Here is a 23,818-nt window from a genome sequence, read left to right on the forward strand (position 1 = left end):
CGCTACAATAAGATCACGGTCCTGGTCCAGAGCAACCTGGACCACCACCACTTCATGGCTGGCGTCATGCTGGGGGATGGTGAGAGGTATACGCTTGGAGCGGAGAGTTTTCCGCACCAGCACCGCCACACCGCCTCCCTTGCCGATGCGCGACTGTGCATGGAGCACATAATCTCCAGTGTGCATGCTGGCGATCTGCTCTGACGACTTCCAAGTCTCCTGAATGGCTATTATGTCTGCTCCTTGCGCCATTAATGTTGCGAGTTTTGACGGCGTGAGGCAAGAAACGTTCATCTGGAGTACTGCTATGGGGCCTGGGTTCTGCTCAATGTCTCCGCTTAGCAGTAGCTTTTGTCGTTGCGCGTCGCATACGGCACGCAAACGGTATGTATAGCGCTGATAAGCGCCGATGGAATTCAGCAGCGGATGAAAATACCGCTCCGCGGGCAGCCATGTAAATGGCTCCAACATCTGGTGCCCTTCCGACCCGTTTGTGCGGCGCCTCCTGCCTCTCCGCGGGCAGCAGATGGGCAGCAGGCGCTTAGCTTCCTCTCTAGCAAAGAGTACTAGACCCTGGCGCCACGTTGAGGTGGCTGGCTGACCCATAGCGTTGTTGTGGCCTTATTGTTGGCCGTATTTGGCACTTTCATCCTCTCGTTTGATATCCTTGTCTTATGATTCTCGTCGCCTTGTGTATTTTACTGCGCCTTTTTATTTTGTGCATCTGACATACCGGTCGCACCTTGTGTGTGTGGAGACTGAGTTGCTAAGCTTGGTGTCTCGGGATTATCTTTAGCCGAATTCATTGTCTCTGGCGGAACTGGTGTGTGTCCAGTGATGGCTGTGCCTGCTTCCTTTGGCAAAGAAGGTTCTGGAATTTTCAAACCTTCCTCACTGTCTCCCCCACTCTCTCTCTGTGGCTTACCGGTCTCCCCACCATCTGGCTGTAATGCGCCCGGCGTATTTTTTGTAGAATCCGGTTTCCTTGCCTTAGGGTTGGAGGACTGCTGTTATCATTATTACCGTCTCCTGTCGCCGTCACGCACACGGAGCGAGCACCCACCACACCAGCCACACGCGGTGCTCCACACCCGCAAGAAAGGAGACTCGGGCTGCGCACTCCCTCTCCTCCCTTCATGCCCACGAAAGAAGACAACAGCCGCCACACGCAACTGCCAGCACGCACTGCAAAAGGAGCATTCAAATCCACTGCAATGTGCATCTTGTGCGTGTGTGTCTGCAGAAACAAAAAGCAAAGTAGAAAAAAGAAAGCAGAGTATGTGGAGGGACGCACAAAAATATACAGCGGAGACGCATAACGGAAACAACAACAAGAAGACCGCTCAAACTCATGATTGCAACGCAGCCCAAGCAGCGGCAATTCACACAAGATTTATTTAAAACAAAAAAAGAAACCTTCAACTTACACAAACCCCATCACACAAAATAATTATAAATAAATAAGAAATCGTCCATTACTGTTCCACACAAATTTAAAATAATAAAAAGAAAATCGCGTGGCTGCCGTGTGGCCACACCAAACTGTCTGCATAATTTGCCCGCAAAATAAAATTAAAAGGTATTTAAATGTCTTTCAGCCGTCCGACCCTCCGTGTGTCCGCGCATCGTTTATATTTCACGGGGCCATCTGCGTGTTGCTGCTCCCCTCAGCCCTCCCATCGGCGCGTGAGTGCGGCCCGCAGAGCACAGTCACTCGTGTGTGTGGGGACTGAGAGAAGCACGCAGACATGACGGCAGTCGCGTCACTCCATCGGGAGAGTGAGCGCAGAAAAAACAAAAAAAAGAAAAAAACACGGCGGCAGGGTGTGGCTGTGTGTGTGGCGCTGCGGGTGTCTGCCCGCCCTGGCCGCAAAGAAACAAAACAAGAGGGAAGAAATGTGTGCTCCGCCCCACAGGCCCTCGTCGCACGCCCACACGTCACGGCTCCCTCAGCGCGCCGTTCGTCGCGGCCCCTCCTCATGCGTGCAGCAGGCGAGGCGCACAGGGCCGTCGTCACGAGCGTGTCGGTGGGTGTGCGAGTGGAGCAGTTGGGCGGGAAACACACGGCAACCCTCACAGGAAGAGTGCAGAAGAAACAATTAAAAAGAGGGAAGAGTAGAAAATAAAAAACGTCCACAGTGATTGCCTCCGAAAGCAGAAAAGGGATGTGAAAAAAAGCAACATACACATAAAAATAAAAAAAGAATTTTAAGAAAGTAGCAAACAGGAAAATAAATTTAAAATACGCAAAAAAAAGATTTATGAGAGATATTAGTTCCCGGAGAAGTAATTCTGTGCTCGGGAGGGCGCAGTGTTCCACGCGGCAGCCAGTCACTCCTCACAGAGCCGCATACCCCCACAGTCCCAACAGAAGGAGGAGCAGCGGCAGCAGTCCGCTCCCACGCATGGTGCCGCCATCGCTGTTATTCCCCTGCGACAAATTTCCAGGGCTGCTGTTGAGTGCCGCAGCATTTACTTCCCCGTCCTGTGAATGGATTCCCTCCTCTCCCTGCGCATTCGTTCCTCCCACCGTCTCCGCAACCTCTCCAGAGCTTGCGCTCGACTCATGATTCACCGTGAATCCGCCAGGAGTGGACACGGACACGGTTTTCTGTGCAACTGGTCCGCTCACCACTGTCGAAGGAGTGTCCACCATCAATGTATTCGGACCTTCCGGCTTCGGGATGGTAATTTTATTTTTGGCAAGCGCGGTAATCTCAGTGCCATCCAACGGGCGGTTGTAGAGCAGGACATTCGTCGCGGTCACGGAAAAGCCTTCTTGACCCTCTGCGCTGCCTCCATCCCCTCCAATGTAGAAGTGGGAGATTCCTTTCGGATCCTTACTTTTCAATACACATGACTCATCTCCGACACGCTGACCATCGACGTACACGGAGCCCTGGGTGCCGTTATTTAGCACAATGGCCACTTGGTACTGTGTCTGTGGCTCCCAAGTGTTGCTGTGCTTCTTGGTTGTTTGACCACTGCAAAGCACTGCCCAATTCCCCTCTCTTTTGTACGACAGTCCCAGGAGAACTGTATTTTCACTGTCGTCATTCATCTTCGCACCCATCAATGGAATGGGGGTATCTCCCTCCTCCGGCACACCGTGGATGGACACCGTCGCCAAAAGAGTGAAGTTGTAGTTCGCAAAGTGGTACAGCTGATTCTCTCCCTGCCTGCCAACAGGCCACTCCGCTCCTGCACCACGTCCTTTGAACGTCACGCCATTATCCTTTTTCCCCACCCCATTCTTTCGTTTACTTACTGTGGCGTTCACGCCGAGGTACTCGTCCCTCCATGTGCCATCAGAGAAGTTGCCGGACAAAAAGCCAACCAGCCCATCCGTGATCTTAACAGCGCTGCAGGCATTGTCAGTTGGGGCATCGTTCTTAGCATTCTCAAAGGGGCACAGCTCGGAGACACGTCCGTCCACTTCCTTCCAGGTCGTCAGCACCTCCTTCACCCGCTTCAACTGCGCAGTCAGGAGCACAGAGACCATACCGGATGACGATTCGCCCTTCTTCTTCTCGTACAGTGTAATCAACTCCTCCTCATCATTATTATTCCCACTTTTGTACAGCAGGGAGCTGGCGGCAACGTCATCATCACTGGATACCGACCCAATATCAACAATGTGCGTGTTGTCCGTCAGCCAAAGATGGAGTTCACCCTTTCCATTTTCGTTTTCGTTCTTCTCCTTCTCGGGGTACACCGGCAGAGTAACGAGCATCACGTTTCTCTTAGCACCGCCAACACCGTCAATCGTCGCTGTGATGAAACCGCTTCTAACGCCCTTCACATTTCCGTTTTCTTTGCTGCCCCACACGCGCGAGAGCGTCCCGAGTGCCTCCGTCCACGACTCCCCCTTGTCACCGGACTCGTACACCCTGCGGCGGCCACCAACACACGCAGTCATCATCATGAGTTTGTCCTTCCACTCCACGACGGAGGGATCACTGCAGCCATCATCAGGCACCTCCTTCGACAGCTTCCAAATCTCAGTACCCTGCAAGCATAGGACCAGCGAAACGGTCTTTCCATTTTTTTCTGCGCCATCATTCTCCTTCTTTTTCGTGCCTTCCACCGGGAACACAAGCGTACCTTCGTTCATCTTAACGCCCGATCCACCACCGCCAATCAGTGCTGTCAAACTTTTGTGTTGGTCGCCTAGAGTCAATGGAATAGCGTGAGTATCGTTCCAACAAATTCTTTTTTCCTCTTCTACCGCACCACTGACCTGACCCTTCACCAGCAAAAGTCCCCAGTGATCTGTCCCGCCCTCTTCATGACCAGTGGCAGCTGTCCGACTGTAGTTTCCAACAAACATGTAAATATCATTTCCATTCACAACTGTTGTTGGTCGGCTCACGTGCACTTTCCTCTCGTTCGGAGAATCAGATTCCTGATCTGCCACACGGCAGCCGCATTTCTCTTCGCTACCGGCACTACATGTCCCTTCTTTATTGGCAGGACATTCCTCCAGTACTTGTGTCTTCAGATTATTTGCATCCAACTCCTCTTTTGATGGTTCGTCAGTCAACGTCAGGAGCTTCGAGGCAATCCCAGTAAAGCTGTTTTCACCCTTCGTCCACTGCGCCTCGGCAACGGCAAACACTTTACCATTCACCTCAACAAGACTGGGACCACGGAGCGAACTCACTGTTTCATCACCTGTTGTATCTCTCCAAACAAAACGTTTATCCAGTGAAGATTCCTGAGGTAGCGATGGCCCGTCACCTTGCGCAACTCCACTGCCGCAGCACATCATCACGACGAGGAGCAGCACCGCGGAAGTGAACACACGCCGGGACATTTTGGGCCTCCGCGGCTCACTCTCTCCTCCTTCCCTCCTCCTTCCGCTGGATCCGTTCACACAGCGACGGTTGTGTGTGCGGGTGCCTCCACTGCAGCAACACGTGAGAGCATATAAATATGTGTGTGTGGGCGGTGTGTGTGCTGTTGGTCCTTTCAGAGCCTTCGAATTGCACAGTGGCGTTTAGCGCTTGTTTTTCTCCTACGTAAGAGAGTAAAAGAAATGAATACAAACCGATTAATGAAAAAAGGGGTGAAAGAATAACCACCGCCACCCATCCGCAGTGAGTGGCACCATCATCCCCGCCGCAGTCACTCCCAACAACAACAACTCACGCACACAGACACACGGAAAGAGACGGAAGAACAGCGCACCGGGAACAAAAAGCGACTGCCACCAGCAGTAAAAGCCACGGCGGGTGTGTTATTCCCGCGTCAGCACACACCGAGCGACTCCCACACCCAGAAAAGCAACCGGCAGAATGCAAAAGAACACGACCGTCCTTCGCAGCACCTGCGCGCTGTAGCCAGTCGTTTTACTGTTCACCCTTCCAACGCACCCTCCAACGCACATCACCCCAGACAGCCGGAGGACCCCTGACCAAAGTATACACAGCATAGGAGGTACACATCGGCACGTGCAGCAGCTGGACGAGAAGCAATGCGCACTTGTCCCAGGCACCTTAAGCCACACCACCCAATCGACTGCACACCAGCAACGTGTCAAAAAATAAATCGCAGGCTCCCGTCCTCCCTCCTCGCAAGGGACGTCGCAGCCAGAACCTTCTGTGTGCGTCCTCAGAAATCACGCCGCTCTACAGCGTATGCATAATGGCATGTGTGTGTTTGGCATCGCCTATACTTGCAGAGCAGTTGTGCGCCACAAGAGAGTCTGAAGAAAGCAACGGCAGAGAGAGGCAGATAGCACACACGCAAATTACCCATATCATCACACACACAGCCGCAGAATGGGTGCACTCAACCACAAAATCAAAAAGAAACAAAACAAAAAGCCGAAGCGTGGGACGACCAGCACACACACTCTCATTGCTCCCGTAAAGCAAAACACACACACACACACACAGAGGGAGAGAAAGAGAGGTCGCCCACTCAATGCAATAAAAACAAAACAGAAACAGTTACGGTGCTCCGCCCATGCAGCCAGGCAGGACGGCAGCGGTGCGTGTCGTGCAAAAGAGAGCACCAACGGGCCTGCATGGGTGTGCATGCATGTATACAATGGGCACATTATTGTGTGTGCCTCGTGGGGTGAGGTGAGGGCGAGAGTCCATGCAAGGGGAAACACACACAGAGAGAGAAGGAAGAGTGTGTGTGCGGGCGGTGCATGGCTCTCTCCCCCTCACTCTCACGCGGCCACCACCGCAGCCGCACACGCAACAAGAAGAAGAAGCAAAAGAAGGGAGGTGGTGTGGGAGACCGCGGTGCTGCTGTCGCTGTCGCCAGGCGTCGTCGTGTTATTTCTCTTGGTGATGGTGACATGTTCTGTTGAGGTTTCTTCTCCTGCCTGAAGTTCCGTGTCTGTTGGTGATGGTTCTGCAGATGGTGATCGTGGAGTTGTTTGTGTTACTGGTGGGTTGCTGGTAGTAGAAGATAGGCCTGTAGTGAATTTCGGTCCGACATTTCCCTTCTCTTTCTCCTTTTCAACTGCATCTCCACTATCATCTGGACTTTCTGTGACTTCTTCTGAAGTAGAGAAGCCCCGTTTTGCTTTGGATTCTGATCTCTCCTGTGGATGCTCGTTGGGCAATGCAGTTCCAAGATACATTGCTTCCGACTGTAGACCCTTTTCTGAAGGTTGTTTGCTCTGAACAAGTGGGACATCGAGGGCAGAGGATGATGAAAAGCCAGCCGTAGAAAGAGGAGAAACTGAAGAGTCACCTCGAGAACTGCCACTGGGTCGAGTTACATCAGGTACTGGTGATGGTGGCGGTCTTATTGCTTGGCCCGCCTGTCCTGCATGTTTTGCTGCTGGATCTTCACTGGTCAACATTTTGTTTGTTGGTGTTGGAGATGGGTTCCTTTTGTCTTCTTTTGGACCATCGCTTTCCTGCGTTTCATCTGAATGATCTTTTGGTTGTTCTTCTCCATCACTTCTTGTTTCTTCATCTCTCACCCTCTTTGCTTCTACTGGTTCTTCTTTCCCTGCCGCCCCAACATTATCTCTTGGTGTTTGTTTGACAGATGTTTTTTGAGGGCTGACCTTCGTTAAGTCTTGCGCATCTGACGGTTCCCCTGAGGTGTTTAACACTCCACCGACTGGCTTTCGCACATCCGGTTCTTCTTCATGGTCACCCTTAGATGGAGACTGTGAAACCCTCGATGGTTCACCTTGTAGTTCAGTAACAACATCACCCTCCGCCTCCACCGCACCACCGCACCACAGCACGCAGAGGGCACACACCAGCAGCACACGGCCAGTCATCATCGCCATCACTCCTGTCACTTGCGTGCAGCTTTCAGCACAAACTAACTCCCCGTCAACGCAGAGCAAAAGGAAAAGACGCGGCACAGTAAAAAACACCAGCAGCAGCAGCACGCATTTCATGAGAAACATTGAACCAATGAAAGTGAAAAAAAGCACAACGCCCCGTAATAATTTAACAAGAAAAACACAAGACAAGGAAAAACAAAACCAAGGAAAAAAATCAGCAAAAGAAAAACAGTAAAAAGGAAAATGCACCAAATAGCTCGAGCGTGCATGCATATACGAAAACAGTTGTATGCGTGCAGTGCATATGAGTGCGTCTGGCATGTTTTCAAAGTGACGGATACAGGGAGCAGCAATACAGAGCACACAGCACGGCAGCGGAAGCAATTGAAGCAAAACAAAATCATTATTTTCTATTATTTATTTACATCGGACCACAGTGGACGCGTACAAATCCCCGTGGCTGAGTGCTGGCACGCACAGCCCACACACACCTCTTCAGCCCAGAGTGGTGTACGCCAGCGCGGATGCGGCGAGCAGCAGCGGGGCACACACCCACGCAGAGCTGCTGAGGCTGCCGTCGATTTCCCGAAGACGTGACGGTGCGCGGGTGGTCGTCGTGGTTGGCGCCTCTGTAGTCTTAGTGCTTGGTGCCTGTGTTGTCGTGGTCGTTGTAGTTGGTGGCTGTGTCGTGGTCGTAGTGGTTGTCGTATTTATTGCATTAGTTTTTTGATTTTGGTCTTTTGCGTTATCGGTCTCACCACCATCCGCCTCTTCGTTAGTGGGTTCCTCTTCCTGTTCCTGGATGCGATCACCTTGTGACTCCGCTGTTAATTTCACTACCTCACTTACCTTTGACAGAGGAGAAAGTGTACTCTGCGGATCCGTTACCTGCTTTGGTTCCTCCGTCTCATTTTCCTTTAGACCGGAGTGTCCTCCAGAATTATCAGATTTACCATCAACATCTGCTGTCACGCACACGGAAGGGCAGCAGCACAGGGCGAGCACCAACAGGGCGCACAGCAGACGGCACGTCATCATCGTGAGTGTGGTCGTTCAGTGGTGTGGAGCTGATCTGCACAGTGAGGGACATGGAGAGCAACAGGGGAGACGAGAGGTGCGGCAGACACACACAGAGGACAAACCACATGAGGAGAGGGCAGCAGCCAGGCATGCACCGTACGCCGCACACCACGCACAACACACACTCCAATCCACGGCAGCAGGCACACACACACACAGCCCTGCCGCAACACCAGCACACAGATGGAGGAGGGGGAAGCAAACAGGAGCGACACACAAGGCTCCACCGCATGCACATACGGCGAGAGCGGTCCGTCGTGTCGGCACCCCTCACGGAGGGTACGCACACACACAAGAGGAGACGCAGCGCACACAGCAACACAAAAGCAAAGTAACAATTAAAGGAGAGATACCCGCACACCACGTGGATTGTTGTTCCACGAGAAGTGCAGCCAATATCCATCACAAAAATAACTTTTTATATTGTTTTCCTCGCGCCGGAATGAGTAAATAGCGCAAGGGCTGTCCGTACAAAAGTGTTAATCATTCCGTCGTAAACGGACCGTCGTGCAGGCTGGGGCAGTCCCAAACAGTCGCAGTCCATACTCTCAATGACGGGGCATTCCTACAGTGGATGAGGCGGAGTCTCCCGTGGTCCGTCGGGAATCAGCAGCCCATGGCGTCTGTGATGAGGCGGTGGCGGAAGAGCCGGGTCCATCTCGAGTGTCCGCGTTCGTGCTTCCTGCGTTTCTTGCCTGCTGGCATGCTTGGCGACTTCGGTGGCGACCTGCGCGCGAGGTGCCTGTTAAGAAGACGCCGGAGCCATTGCGGCATCCGCATGTGAGGCCTCGTAAACTATTATGACGCCAGGCCGAGCACGTCGGGCATGTGCCGTCATATTGTTGACAAAAGAACGCACTCTGCGGCAGTTTGGGCAGGAGAATGTCAATCCGCCGCTCGTTGGTCAACAAGGAGTTGCGGAGTTTTCGTCTGGAAGAGTTTCCGGCGGAGGCAGAAAAAGGCCGATCTCCTCAGTAAGAAGGGACGGCGCCACCGACACAGAGGTCACTTGTGATCCGCAGGGCGCGCGCAGGCCTGTCGAAGAGCGGGCAGGTGTGGCATCGTGCCTGTGCGCGGTGCCGCCACTCGGCGCACGATGTCCGGGTCAGCACCAGGAACAGAGTCCTCGCCACACCGACAGGCGCCTGTCACGCGGTGTGCGCGCCCTCCTTTTCCTCCTGGAATTTCTTTCAGTACGGCCGCCTGACTGCAGTGGGGAAGTCCATGTGCCAGGCAGTGACGCAGTCCTGCGGGAGGGATCGTGCCATGACGGCGTCGGCGTCCGCTGTCACGTTGCGTGGGATTCCGCAGTGTCATGGGGAAAATGTGGAGTCAACAGTGCGACCTCGATCCGCCAGTGAAAGCAGCACGGTACAAATCTCCTCGGTGACGTCGTCGTGCACCGCCAGCGAGCCAAGGCGGAGCGACTCCATCGCCGAGAGGGAGTCTGTGGCGGCAGGAACTCGTGTGGGCGATTGGGATGCTGCCAGGCGGGGAACTGGGAACTGTCTGGGGCCATGCTCGGTGGCAGGACACTCCGCACGGCAGAAGCATGCGAGGCTGCCAGCAGCTGCGCGGTGAGGCCCCACAGGGAGCTCGGCTGTCCTGGGAGTCGAGTGGCAGCGCAGCGGATCCAGACGCATGCTCAGCAAGAGAAGACGAGCCGTCCACCGCCAACACAGTTGCCAGCGACTAACAACACGTTGAGCACTAATAGGGCACGTATGCCCGCACTGCCATGGGCACGGGAAGCGACCGCGATTCGCTCAGCAACAGTGATCTAATGCCCTTGGATGGTGCAACAGCCACGCCTGAGCCCAGAACAGCCCTAGCAAATGTTGAACGAGTGATAACGTGTCAGGTGGCGCTGATGCCGCACAGGATTATTTGCGCACAACGTCTGGGAAATCAGAGATCCCATCGGAGCACAACGCAGCATCGCTTCTGAGCAACGGTTTTTGTGAGCACGGGCATTTCACGGATTTGTTGGCCATGGCTGAAATTGGTGACAGCACCATGCATGGGTGTGTGTCTCGGGTGTTGTTGCTTCTGATTCTAGGGCTGTGGGTCACTGCGGCGCTCTGCTGAGGTGTGAGGGAGGGTGGAACTGCGGCTTTTCGTGGAACAATAACTGTGCAGCTTGCCAGCATTACCCACTGAGTTTTGTCAATAATCTAGGTTTTTGAATTTAATTTTATTTATTCATTTTTTCTGCTTTCCCCTATTGGAATAATCAGCATCCCTGTGTTTTTCCCCAATGGTTGCTTGTCGTACTTTGTCAGGAGTGACGTGTTTCACCTTTTGTTTCCTTCCGTTGCTCACACGCGGTGTCGATTTCATTGCTGTGCGTCCCACGGAATGCATAAGAGGAGGATTGGAGGAACACGCCGGATGCCGCATGAAATGTGAAGAGTGTTTTGTGTGGGCTCACGGAACAGTACGATCTTTTTTTGCTTTATTCAGTCCATGCATTAAGTATACACTAACCAGTGGTCGTTTACATTTTGCTGCCTGGCACATGAAATGAAAGTCGTGCCTGATCGATGTTTCATATTTTTTTCATTTTTTGGGAGTCCCTCCGGACTCTCAACTCTGTTTTTCCCTGCAAAACTTCTGGATTGCAGGGCGGTATGTAAGTTCTGCAATTGTACGGATTCCAACTGCCTCATGGTGTGTGCATTGTCATTTGTGACTGTGGGGTGGCTGTGTGACTTGTCTCTCCTTTTGCTTTCACTCTGCGTTGACGGGGAGTTAGTTTGTGCTGAAGGCTACACGCAAGTGACAGGAGTGATGGCGATGATGATGGCTGGCCGTGTGCTGCTGGTGTGTGTCCTCTGCGTGCTGTGGTGCGGTGCGGGTGGAGGCGGTGCCGAAATGAACGATGAAACATTGGTTGATTCACAGCATTTGTCTGGTGTCGGTGAAAAAGCTCCAAAGGGATTGCCGGAGTCTGGTGAACGAGGTCCTGACAGCGCGGGGCATTCTTTGGACAAAAATAATGGAATTAATTCCAATCTGCAAGAGGGGACAGTCACAGGAACAACAACAGAAAGAGTTGGGAAGAAAAAAGAGGAAGATGTGGGTGATGATGACGGTCTTGAAGAAGAAGAGGAAGAAGCAGAAACGGATGATGATGATGATGATGAAGAAGAAAAAGAGAAAAGTAAAGAAAAAGAAGATACGCCACAAGCCGGGAAATCCGAAAGTTCATCGAAAGAGGTGGCAGCAACAATACCAACAGCATCTGGTCTCAGTGGAGTCGGTGGTGGTAGTCCTTCTGGTGTTGATGATGGCGGATCGAATGGAAGTCCTAACGGAATTGAAGATTTGAATTTGGAGGTTCCTGGTCCTGTCGTGAACTCTCCGTCTCCCCTTCCCAATGCTGCCGCTGGTGGTTTGCAGAATCCCGACGGTGCTTTACCGTCTCAGAAGAATAATTTCTCAGAAACAGGTGTGCATTCAGGAACGACGCTTCCAGCACCCTCACTGCCCAAACCACAGGCACCCGCGATAACACAACCAAAAGCAGAAGAGCAGTCCTCCACTGAACAGGACACAGAATATAGTCCAGACATAGAGGAGGTCACAACCGTAAAAGAAAAGGTGCAGAATACCGTGGAGACAGGAATTCCTTCCAGGGCGTCGTCTGCCGCCAGCAAGCCGCCCGTACAACAACCAACGCCACTATTAACACAATCACCGGCAGCACCATCACCAGAACGATTAGCAGCAGCAACATCAGAAGAAAAATCAATAGCACCGAGTTTTTCAGCAGGAGAAGGAAGCCGTACAGCAACAAACGTCGCACAGAACTCAAAGGAAGAAAAGAATGAAAAATTGCCGTCAGAAAACGAAACGGAGTCCAAAGCGGTGGAACAGCCTTCAGGGAATGATGTGGCAGAGGAAAACAGTCCAGCGCGAACAACAGCATCACCCATTCCCGCAAGTGGCGGTGCCGATGACCAGAGAAATGCGGACGCGGATAATAGCAATGCTCGAGTGCTTAAATCCGAAGGAACACACAAGAACTCCGAAACTGGTTATACAAACCTTGCTTCTACAGCCGGTGATGCAGCAACACAAACAGAAAAAGCACCCGCCGACGCCAAAACAAACGATACTACGAAGCCTGGTGACAGTGACGGCAGCACCGCGGTCTCCCACACCACCTCCCCTCTTTTGCTTCTTCTTCTTGTTGCGTGTGCGGCTGCGGCTGCGGTGGCGTCCGCGTGAGAGTGAGGGAGAGAGAGCCGTGCACCGCCCGCACACACACTCTTCCTTCTCTCTCTGTGTGTGTGTCCCCTTGCATGGACTCTCGCCCTCACCTCACCCCACGAGGCACACACATAATGTGCCCACTGTATATATGCATGCACACCCATGCAGGCCCGTTGGTGCTCTCTTTTGCACGACACGCACCGCTGCCGTCCTGCCTGGCTGCATGGGCGGAGCACCGTAACTGTTTCTGTTTTGTTTTCATTGCATTGAGTGGGCGATCTCTCTCTCTCTCCCTGTGTGTGTGTGTTTTGCTTTACGGGAGCAATGAGAGTGTGCGCTGGTCGTCCCACGCTTCGGCTTTTTGTTTTGTTTTCTTTTATTGTTTTACTTGTGTTGTGGTTGAGCGCACCCATTACTTTTTTTTTTTTGATTGGCTTGATTTGACTGCGTAAGCATAAACTCTGTTTTTTATTTTTTCTTTTCTTTTGAGGTATTGTCAGTGTTTCCTATTCTTCTCAAGCCATGAAGTATTTTTTGTTACGTACAGCATGCGTCAGTTGATCCACGTCACCCCACGGTCTGCAGTGCTGCTGGTGCTTCTGGTAGTGCTTCTGGTTGTGATGTGTTGTGCCGGCGGGTGCTTTGCTGCCAGCCTGACGTACTCCTGCTCCTCTGACAAAGCGATGCGTGCGGACAGGGCGAAGTCGATCCCGGCTGTGGTGAGGGACGTGCCCTTTGGATCTGAGGGTGCGTCGCAGAAATGCAGCGTCATTAGGAGGAATGGGTGGGCGCCCACCCGCATCAATGTGTCGACAAGGGACCTGGATGGCACCAGGAAGTATTGCAGCTCAGAGCGGTATTGCGCAATGAATTCATTGTTGGCAATTGCGAGTGTGAAGTTGACGTTTTTCTATGCTGAGAAAAGGGAAGTATTTGTTTCGTTATACTTTGCAGCCACTGTTCGTTAATGGCCTGCGGGCTGTCCGTAGCGATGTGGCCAGTTTTTCCCTCTTGAACGGTGCTGTCGTGCGAGAGGTGGTGTTCCCAAATAGTCGATGCTCAGTTGTCGAGGACGGGGTGTTCCCACAGCGTGTGCGGCAGGGCCTCCTGTGGATTGTCGGTGGCTCAGCGGCTGGTGGGGGCTGCAGCAGAGGAGTGGCTGAAGGGCTACGGCTGTCATTGGAGCTTGCAGAGGTGCGTTGTCCGTTTTTTGCTCGTTGATACGCTTGACATTTTTGGTGGTGACCTGCGCGTGAGGCACTTGTTGGGGAGACCGTGGAGCTGTCGCAGAATCCACATGTGAGGCCTTCTGCAACGATTGGAGTGCCAGGGTTATTGCGTCGGGCGTGTGCCTTCGTATTGTGGACGGACGAGAAGACGCTGCTGCAGCTTGGGCAGGGCGACGTTGATCCGCTGCTCGTCATCCTACGAGGAGGTGCCGTGGACACGCCAGGTGGAGGTTCCGGAGGAGGTCGGGGCAGTCCTGCCTCTTCAGAGAGGAGGAGCAGCACCACCGACATAAAGGGTTGCTTGTGATCCGCAGGGCGCGTGCCGGTCTGCCGAAGAGTGGGCAGGAGGACGTCCATCAGCCGCTTGCTGGTCCGTAAGGAGTGGCGGTGCTCACGTCGGGAAGAAGTTCCGGCGGAGGCAGAGCACAGACGCGGTCCCAACAGCACTGCAGCACAGCCGATCCCAGAGGGCAGGGACGTGGCGCCGCCATGCCTCGGGGCATCACAGGCCTTGGGATCGAGAGGGCACCAAGCTGTTTCGCACGGACCTCTGGCAGCATGGAGAAGCCACGACGAAGGGCATTATTGCGGTCCTCCCGTTTGCGGTGCACTTCAGCTCGTGACAGGCTGCCGCTGCAACACACTCGGCCTGCTCCATTCCGTCCGTCCAGGTTCCTGTGGGAATGTCGCGGCTGCCGCTCGTACGGTGCCGCGGTGCATCTCAAACCATGCGGTCACAGCGGCCAGAGTTGTTCCACACGCCGAGGTGGAAGCATCACAGTCAGCTTCACGCAGGACAACGGTGAAATGTTTCCGTCGTGGCAGCATGCCTGCCTGTTGCGGGATGCCGTCCTCCGTCCCTGCAGTGTGGGATGGCAGATGGTGGTCCGAGTCCATGTAAACGGGTGGACGTCCAGTGGGAGACACGCAGTGCGCGTTGCGCAGTCACGTCGGGAAACGATACGCTGCGGCCGCTGATACGCGTTGCCTGTGCCGGGTCGTCGGACAGCCCAATCTCCATGTCGATTGGGGTGGCGACGAGGTCCTCTCCTGCCGTCTTGGATGGTGAGCGACCGTCACGCAGCTCATGGTGTGAATTCACGTCGCAAATAACCGCTGCAGGACCAAGCGACGAATGTTGCTCGCAAAGTGAGCAGCGTGAGCAATTGCCGTGGGAAGGCTGCAGAGGTTCACCGCGTGCATGCTGGGGCAGGCCGGTGGGCACACGCGGAAGGCGGTGGTCTCCAGGCAGTTTGTGCCACGAGCTACAGGCGCTCGCACGGCAAGGTGTGGCGCACCAAGAAGGCCACGCCACCGGCACGCCCACCGCAGGCCTGGTGGAAGTCACCGCAGCCAATGAGCCTCGTCGCTGGGGCACTCTCGTGCCTGCACTCCTGCAGAAGAGCCATGCCGGGCTGTTGCTGCGCCAGTCGAGCAGCAGAAAAAAAGAGGAGCACAGGGAATGAAGGTATGAGCCACCAGACAACTACAAGGCCATCCTCATCGGGGCTGCGGCTCTTACGGACACCACCGCAGCGGGTGATGCAGACGAAGTGGCCGCAATGAAACGACTGTGCGGTTCTGTCAGTCGGGCTGCAGGCAAACCGCCTCGCCGCTCCACAACCGACAGAGCGTGGCACCTTCTCGAGGGGTGAAGCCGTCGTGTCCCCATCACGCTCGCAGCAATGCCCTGCTGCAATCACTCCGACAGAGAGACAGGGAAGAGTGTGTGGATGTGTGCCGAGAGCACAGCGACTGTCATCGTCAGAGGCCATCGTGGCACCATCCGTCACGCGTCAGCACACACCGAGCAACGCCCACAACCGGCAGAGCAAATACAAAGGGGGAGAGAATGTCCCCAAGAGCAGGCAGCACCCTCACACATGGCGGACATCGCACAGCCGCGTCAGCCGGCCACAAACTCAATGCAAAAGGCGTCCCACACACATCCATCCAATGGTACCGTGATTCCCACCGCAGGCAGAAACGCAGCTGCCTCGCCATCTCGGCACTGGATGCAATCCAACGTCCCTACGTTCGCCAAGAGCATTCATGCAGACCACCGTGCAAATACTTTTTTATGTGTGCTGGAGAAACGGGGAAAAAAGGAGGGGAAGCACAGGGAGGCACATCAACACAGCAAGAGGCACAGCTGGATGACAGCGATACATGCAGTACGGCCCCAACCTCAACAATCACGCAAGGTGGCGGCACGCACCATCCACAAAAAACAACAGAAAAAACAAAAGAAAAGAAAACCACGGCGGCAGGGTGTGGCTGTGTGTGTGGCGCTGCGGGTGTCTGCCCGCCCTGGCCGCAAAAAAAAAAACAAGAGGGAAGAAATGTGTGCTCCGCCCACAGGCCCTCGTCGCACGCCCACACGTCACGGCTCCCTCAGCGCGCCGTTCGTCGCGGCCCCTCCTCATGCGTGCAGCAGGCGAGGCGCACAGGGCCGTCGTCATGAGCGTGTCGGTGGGTGTGCGAGTGGAGCAGTTGGGCGGGAAACACACGGCATCCCTCGCAGGAAGAGCGCAGCAACAAACAATTAAAAGAGGGCAGAGTAGAAAGAAAAAACGTCCATAGTGATTGCCCCCAGAAAAGCAAAAAAAAAAAAAAAAAGGAATGGGTATATAAAACGCACAGCAAAGCAAACAGGGAAGAAGTAAAAAAAGTTATTAAAGAAAATAAATTAATTACCGTGTGTGTCGGTGCAGGGGAGGTCGCAAGTGTCCCACGCGGCAGCCAGTCACTCCTCACAGAGCCGCAATCCCCCACAGTCCCAACAGAAGCAACAGCGATGGCAGCAGTCCGCTCCCACACATGGTGCCGGCATCGGTGTTATTCCCCTGCGACAAATTTCCGAGGCTGCTGTTGAGCTCCGTAGCATTCACTTCCCTGTTCAGTGGCTGTACCTCTTCCTTCTGCACATCCGTTCCTTCTCTTTTCTCCATCGTTGGCTCGCCATCAGCAGTAGAACCGCCATCCACGGTTTGAGCTCCATCGGAAGTTTTTCCTGACGCCACCTGCTTTACGGAGTCCTTTTCTGCCGATGGAGTGCTGACAGCAGACACCGCTGATGTGGATGCACCGCCACTGTCCGCACCACTGCTCCCCATCGGCTGTCTCTGTTGCGTGCGATGTGTTACGGCGGGAGTGGACGAAGTTCCGGCTATCTGAGCAGTTGCGGCCACCGAAGGGATGTGAGATACAACGGAAGCAGAAGCAACTGGTGAAGGCGACGACGGCTCCTTTACCAAAGGTGAAATGGGGGCTTTATTCGGTTTGAGGGCGCCAATCTCTGCGGAACTCAACGGGCGGTTGTACAGCAGGACGTTCCTCACAGTCACAGACACGTCGTCTTGGCTCCCTGCGCCGCTTCCATCCCCTCCAATGAAGAAGTGTGAGATCTCCTTCGAATCCGCAATTTTCAATACACGTGACTCATCTCCGACACTTTTACCATCGACGTTACGCAGAGCCCTTGGTGCCGTTCCGTAGCACAATGGCCACTTGGTGTTTTGATGTCTTTGTCTCCAAATAGCTGCCGAGCTTCTCTGATGTTTGGCCACTGCAAAGCACTGCCCAATTCCCTTCTTTTTTGTATGACAGTCCCAGGAGTACTGTATTTTCACTGTCATTAGTCTTCGCACCCATCAATGGAAGTGTATCTCCTTCCGGCTCACCGTCTATGGTCACCGTCGCCACAAGAGTGAAGTTGTAGTTCGCAAAGTGGTACAGCTGATTCTCCCCTTGCCTGCCAACAGGCCACTCCGCCCACGCACCACGTCCTGTGAACCTCACGCCGCCGGCATGCAATTTTGCCTCTGTTGAAGCTCCAGTTACCGTGGCGTTCACTCCGAAGTACTCGTCCTTCCATGTGTTACCAGAGAAGTTGCCGGACAAAAAACCAACCAGCCCATCCGTGATCTTAACAGTGCTGCAGGCAGTGTCAGTTGCGGTGTCCTCCAGAGCACTTTCAGTGGGGCACAGCTTAGAGACGCGTTCGTCCACTTCCTTCCAGGTCGTCAGCACCTCCTTCACCCGCTGCAGCTGCTCAGTCAGACGCACAGAGACCATGCCGGGTGATGGTTTTTCCCCGTCGTCCTTCTTCTTCTCGTACAGTGCAATCAACTTCTCCTCATTATTATTATCTCCACTTTTATACAGCAGGGAGCTCGCCGCAGCGTCATCTTCCTCGGACACCGGCCCAATATCAACAATGTGCGTATTGTCCGTCAGCCAAAGATGGAGTACGCCCCTTGAATTGTCTTCCTCCTTTGAATACACCGGCAGAGTGACAAGCATCACATTTCTCTTATCTTCAACACCGTCAATTGTCGATGTGGTGAACCCGCTTCCAACGCCCTTCTCATTTCTCTTTCTGTTGCCCCACACGCGCGAGAGTGTCCCGAGTGCCTCCGTCCACGAATCCCCCTTGTCACCGGACTCGTACACCCTGCGGCCACCATCACACGCAGTCATCATCATGAGTTTGTCCTTCCACTCCACGACGGAGGGATCACTGCAGCCATCGGCAGGCACCTCCTTCGACAGTGTCCAGCTCTCAGTACCCTGCAGGTATAGGAACAGAGAAACGGTCTTTCCATCCTTCTCCTTTTTGGTGCCTTCCACTGGGAACACAAGCGTACCGTCCTTCATCTTAAGACCCGATCCACCGCCGCCAATCAGCTGTGACAAGGATTTGTGTTTCTCGCCCAGAGTGCACGGTACACCGCCAGTAGTTTGCTTCCAACGGATTTTTTTGTCGCCTTCACCACTGACCTCACCCTTCACCAGCAATATTCCCGATTTGATGTTCTCAGCGTCAGCCTGACAGTTATCGGACGCTTCATGGCTGTTTTTTCCAACAAGCATGTAAATATCACTTCCATTCACAACTGTTGTTGGTCGGCTCACATCTACTTTCTTGCTTGGGGAAACGCCTTCCTCCAGAACTTGTGTTTTATCCTTTGCATTCTTCAGCACTTCCTCCGGTTTGTTATCCGTTTCCATCGAGAGTAGTTGGGATGCAATGCCAGTAAAGACGGTGTCTGGATCCTTCTTGCACTGCGCCTCGGCAACGGCAAACACATCACCATTCACCTCAACAAGACTGGGACCACGAAGCAAACTCACAGTTTCATTACCTGTTGTATCTCTCCAAGCAAAAGATGACTTCGGTATAGGTTCCTGACCTGACGCTGGCTCGACACCTTTCACAGCTCCTCCAGTGCCGCAGCACATCATCACGACGAGGAGGAGGAGCACCGCGGAAGTAAACACACGCCGGGACATTTTGGGCCTCTGCGGCTCACTCTCTCTTCCTTCCCTCCTCCTTCCGCGGGATCCGGTCACACGGCGACGGTTGTGTGTGCGGGTGCCTTCACAGCTGCAACACGTGAGAGCATACAAATATGTGTGTGTGGGCGGTGTGTGTGCTGTTGGTTCTTTCAGTGCCTTCGAATTTCACAGTAGCGATTCGCGCTTGTTTGCTTTCCTTTTCAAGTGTGTGTGTCATAAATGGGGAGAAGAGCACAGGGAAACACATTAGACACGCCAGTGGGGTGCACAGCATGCCACTGCAGCAACAATCATTTATTCCAACCATACACACGCCGAGGTGGAAGGGCTGTGTTTTTTTTCAAAAAGGTCGACGCACAACCACCAGCAGACGTGCCAGCGCTCACAGCCAAAACAAAAAAAAAAAAGGGATACCCGCCTCGTGGGCAACAGGACAACATCTCCGGCCCACACACAAAAGCAGCGGAAAAAGCACTAAACAGACAACAGTCAGCGGCACACACGCCAGACTCAGCTGTGCCGCACGGAGCCAGTCGCCTGCCCTGTTGCTGAGAAACACGGCATGGAATATCCGCCGGCCATTGCGTCGGGGATGCACGCCAAGCCGTGCACAAAATCCCACCAGGACCCAACGCATTAACTCTAACTTCGCGCACATCCCCACAGTCGCATCCTCGACATTCCGAGCTGTGCCTCAGAAAGCGGTGAAGGGCAGCGTCGAAGGAGTAAAACGCCTCCGCACCGTCGCAGAGCATCAGACTGAATGAAAGGCCAAAGTCCTCCACACTCATCACAGACGCGTCACACGCGGCGCCGTACTTCTCCCTCATGGAACGCCAATCGAAAGTAAATGTCGGCACCGTCATTCCCAGGGCGGCAGCGTGGCCCAATTCAAACGCCGTCCCGCAGTCCGGCCCATCCAAGCAAAACAGACACAGGTCCGCAATGACGGCGTCGCGCCGCCTTACCATCTCCATTTTCTTCACCCGCATCCCCCAGCCCCTGGGGCCACTTTGTCAGCGGGAATGAGCGGCACGGCGCAGTGTACCCACAGAGCCGTGCGCACACGATCCTGGCACGCCACACCCGTGCCCACGTCGAACACAGCGGGGCCAGCAATGTACACCCCACTCATTGTGAAACTGCCTCCTTGGCTCCTGTCCTTCCGCTCCTCCAAACGTAAAAGAAAAGGAAGCGGAAGAAGTAAATCAGAGAACGGCGCCGTCGCAACAAGGCAGAAGCACGAGGAGTACCACTCACGCAGGACAGGCGTCGCTCGCAAGCAACGGAAACACAAGTTGAAGAGAGAGGATGCCAGGAGCGCAAAAATGCAGGCCTTCTCGGAAGAATGCGCCCTCAATAAAATGCACCCGCGACAAGCAAATTAAGAACAACTGTGACGTCGCTGACGCGGCAAGCGGCAGACAGGGACGGGCAAGGTGCCGCTGACGCTACTGCATTCTCCACATTCCGCTCCGCCGCCCTCGCCCAGTGCCCAGCGTGGAGCGTGACGCAGAAACAATGAAAAATGAAAGCTGCCGATCGCATCGTTAGTGTGTGGAGGGTCCACGTATTGCGGGTAACGGGCCCACGCACGTGTCGTCCATGCCGCCTACAACAAGACACCTCGGAGAGCAGAAATACGGCCTCCACGCCATCCAGCGCGTTGCTGGGGCGGCACGGTAGTGGTGAGGCAAACACACACACACACACCTCGTCCACAATGCGGCAAGTGAACGGCAAAAGAGCACAGCAACCACAACACCAAACTCCACACACGCGCAGAAGGAAGCGCGCACAGCCCGTCACTTGTTTTCTAGTGATTGTATGCGTGTGATGGACGCCACACCAGCAACAGCTTCGACGGCATCGACGTCTCATACAATACAACACTCGGCATTCCACCTCGTGACGCCGGGCACCAAAAAAACAATATGTGGGCGCAGCGCCTCCACCCTTCAAGCCAGAGGCACGGCGCATCCAACAAACCCGCCTTCCACCCCATCGTGTGGGCAAGACGATGCAGCAGGAAGCCAACCCATTAATGCCAGCAATACAATCCCCACGCGATGTGCACCACAGTGTCAGCTGCGTAAGCATGTGCGAATTTCAGACGATGCGGAACAAAAACAAAAAACGCATTGACGATGCACAATAGTCCGGATGAAATACATATATCACAGCCATCCTCCGTCTGCAGCACAGGATAGTGGCCGCACGGGCTGCAGTTGCGGCCGTACTCGCACGCCTTCAGCGTTCACAGCGTGTGCATAATGGCGTGTGTATGTGTGCATGTCAGTGGATATACTTGCAGAGTAGCTGTGCGGCAGAAGAGAATTCAAAGGGAACAAAGGGCAGAGAGAGGCAGATAGCGCACACGCAAATTACTCATATCATCACACACACACACACGCAGCCGCGGAATGGGTGCACTCAACCACAAAATCAGAAAGGAAAACAAAACAAAAAGCCGAAGCGTGGGACGACCAGCGCACACACTCTCATTGCTCCCGTAAAGCGAAACACACACACAGGGAGAGAGAGAGGTCGCCCACTCAATGCAATAAAAACAAAACAAAACAGTTACGGTGCTCCGCCCATGCAGCCAGGCAGGACGGCAGCGGTGCGTGTGGTGCAAAAGAGAGCACCAACGGGCATGTATGGGTGTGCATGCATATATACAATGGGCACATTATGTGTGTGCCTCGTGGGGTGAGGCGAGGGCGAGAGTCCATGCAAGGGGACACACACAGAGAGAGAAGGACGAGTGTGTGTGCGGGCGGTGCATGGCTCTCCCCCTCACTCTCACGCGGCCACCACCGCAGCCGCAGCCGCACACGCAACAAGAACAAGAAGCAAAAGAGGGGAGGTGGTGTGGGAGACCGCGGTGCTGCCGTCACTCTCGCCAGTCGTCTCCCGTGCAGTTTTCATGGCTGTGGCCGTCACCGGTGTTTCTTTCGGATTGGCATCTTTATTTTCATTTTGTTTTCCCTCTGCCGTCCCTGCAACATCAGCTGCTGGATGATTGCTCGGGATGCCGTCTTTAGTGCTCTTGTCAAAATCTTTATTGGCGGCATCACCGTTTGCCGTGGGTGAAGGTGGCCTGGATTCTTCATGGTCGGCAGATGGTTCATTCTGTTGTTTGGCTGCGATGGAGGCAACGCTCTTTGTTTGTGGATTGTGGTTTGAGTCCTTTTCGCCTTGGACTTCTTCTGATTGTTTCACATCCCCTAAATCCTCAGGGCTGGGCTGTCCATTCACTTGCGTTGTTGCTGTTTTTATTTCTTCGTTATTGGTTGGACCTCCAGGTGTCTCCGTTGGTGCCTGATTACCTGCGTTTTTTTTGTCTTGTTCTGTCTCTTGCTCTGATATTATTACTTCCGTCTCCTCTTCACGACCATCAGGTATACTGTCACGATCTTCTTTTTCCTCTTCTTCCTCTTCCTCTTCTTCGTCTTCGTCGTCATCCTTAGCTTCTTCCTCCTTTTTATCTTCTTTTGCATTTTGATCCTTGTTGTCCGTCGTTGCACTTGCCGTTACTGATGCTCCTCCTCCGGATTGTTGTGCCTGTAATGATTCCGCTGACACTACCGGTGATTCTGACGCCTTTGGTGCAGGTGCTTGTGGTATTTCCGGTTCATCATTTTTGACACCTTGTCCAGTGCCAACGAAGGTCTCTTCTTCTTTTTGAGGGTTCTTTTCGTGCGGTGTATCCGGAGGAGCTGGAGAAGGTGTTTCAGATGGTTCACCACCGCCGGCACCGCACCACAGCACGCAGAGGGCACACACCAGCAGCACTCGGCCAGTCATCATCATCACGGCTGCACACACAGTCTAGGGAGGGACAAAGAGAGGAGGATGAGAAGAACACACACACATCAGCAGCATGGAAAAGGAGGAGTAGCGTTTGCATGAGGGTTGTTGTCATGACCATGGGGGACGCGTGCACGCAGGAAGAACAGGCAACAATGAAACACCGGACAGCACGGCACACAACTCCACGGAATGTAAAACCCACCCGCAGCTGCCCCCAATGGAAGAGAAGGAGGACGCAACAGTACGGCAGGAACACAGTGATGCCGGTGCAGAAAAGGATGCCAAACCGGCGTGAAAAAGAAAAGCAAAAAAAAGTCTTCCCCCACAGCGGCCACATCCAACAACGAAAGCAATAATAACAGAAACAAACACCACACACGGCAACTCACAGCGGCAGTGAGTACCCTGTCGCCAATCTTCATGGCTGCACGCTACCGCACTCCTCGTGAGTCCATCGCTCCGCTGCCTCCTCCTTCCCGCGGCTCCCCCGCACGAACAGCCACGGCACACAATCGGGTCCATCCACACCCGTCGCCACGCCGCCCTCAACGACCCAACAGGCAACCGCCCAAAAACCGTTGCTGAAATCACACACCCGCGCCGAAGCACGCGACGCAACATCATGTCACGTGGACCCCGCCGTCAGAAGAACGTCATGTCAACCGTTTGGCCGGCACACGGTACAATCGATCGACAGAACAGAGAAGTAAGACAGGCACTCAATCAAGGACTCTCCAAACACGCAATGCTCTTTTGATGCCGCCGCTGCTGCCACGGGCACGGTACCCGAGCGGAGAATGACACGCAGTAGAAAAGGCCTCACAAGAGAGAAACAATCCACACGTCCATATGCAAAGCGCCACTCAGGCTGCTGCGGCTGCAGGGTCCGTGGGCAAAATGCGCCTTA

General features: G+C 54.0%; 6 protein-coding genes and 1 pseudogene across 6 annotated transcripts, besides 5 other annotated features; 2 read left to right on the forward strand and 5 right to left on the reverse strand.

Annotated features, from left to right (window-relative positions):
- Window positions 1-608: part of a mobile genetic element that runs on past the window's edge.
- Window positions 1-23,818: part of a sequence feature (areas not merged during assembly with more than two copies in the genome that could not be assigned to a particular haplotype) that runs on past the window's edge.
- Window positions 1,444-1,464: a sequence feature (AT_rich).
- Window positions 2,339-4,816, reverse strand: Tc00.1047053510363.250 (trans-sialidase, putative; the record flags this gene model as incomplete). Its single annotated transcript, XM_814053.1, has 1 exon — window positions 2,339-4,816. The coding sequence occupies one exon, from the start codon at window positions 4,814-4,816 to the stop codon at window positions 2,339-2,341; it is 2,478 nt and encodes an 825-aa protein (XP_819146.1).
- On the reverse strand, window positions 6,182-7,267 carry Tc00.1047053510363.260 (mucin-associated surface protein (MASP), putative; the record flags this gene model as incomplete). Its single annotated transcript, XM_814054.1, has 1 exon — window positions 6,182-7,267. One exon carries the CDS (start codon window positions 7,265-7,267, stop codon window positions 6,182-6,184), a length of 1,086 nt encoding a protein of 361 aa, XP_819147.1.
- Tc00.1047053510363.270 (mucin TcMUCII, putative) lies at window positions 7,763-8,305 on the reverse strand (the record flags this gene model as incomplete). Its single annotated transcript, XM_814055.1, has 1 exon — window positions 7,763-8,305. The coding sequence occupies one exon, from the start codon at window positions 8,303-8,305 to the stop codon at window positions 7,763-7,765; it is 543 nt and encodes a 180-aa protein (XP_819148.1).
- On the forward strand, window positions 11,138-12,580 carry Tc00.1047053510363.280 (mucin-associated surface protein (MASP), putative; the record flags this gene model as incomplete). Its single annotated transcript, XM_814056.1, has 1 exon — window positions 11,138-12,580. The coding sequence occupies one exon, from the start codon at window positions 11,138-11,140 to the stop codon at window positions 12,578-12,580; it is 1,443 nt and encodes a 480-aa protein (XP_819149.1).
- Window positions 11,447-11,526: a sequence feature (GA-rich).
- On the forward strand, window positions 13,114-13,533 carry Tc00.1047053510363.290 (uncharacterized protein; the record flags this gene model as incomplete). Its single annotated transcript, XM_814057.1, has 1 exon — window positions 13,114-13,533. The coding sequence occupies one exon, from the start codon at window positions 13,114-13,116 to the stop codon at window positions 13,531-13,533; it is 420 nt and encodes a 139-aa protein (XP_819150.1).
- Tc00.1047053510363.310 lies at window positions 16,546-19,089 on the reverse strand (annotated as a pseudogene).
- Tc00.1047053510363.320 (mucin-associated surface protein (MASP), putative) lies at window positions 21,901-22,911 on the reverse strand (the record flags this gene model as incomplete). The annotated part of the gene is made up of 1 exon (XM_814058.1): window positions 21,901-22,911. The coding sequence occupies one exon, from the start codon at window positions 22,909-22,911 to the stop codon at window positions 21,901-21,903; it is 1,011 nt and encodes a 336-aa protein (XP_819151.1).
- Window positions 22,514-22,594: a sequence feature (CT-rich).

The sequence above is a fragment of the Trypanosoma cruzi genome, genomic scaffold (assembly GCF_000209065.1).
Source record: "Trypanosoma cruzi strain CL Brener 1047053516723 genomic scaffold, whole genome shotgun sequence".
Taxonomy (NCBI): Eukaryota; Euglenozoa; class Kinetoplastea; order Trypanosomatida; family Trypanosomatidae; genus Trypanosoma; species Trypanosoma cruzi.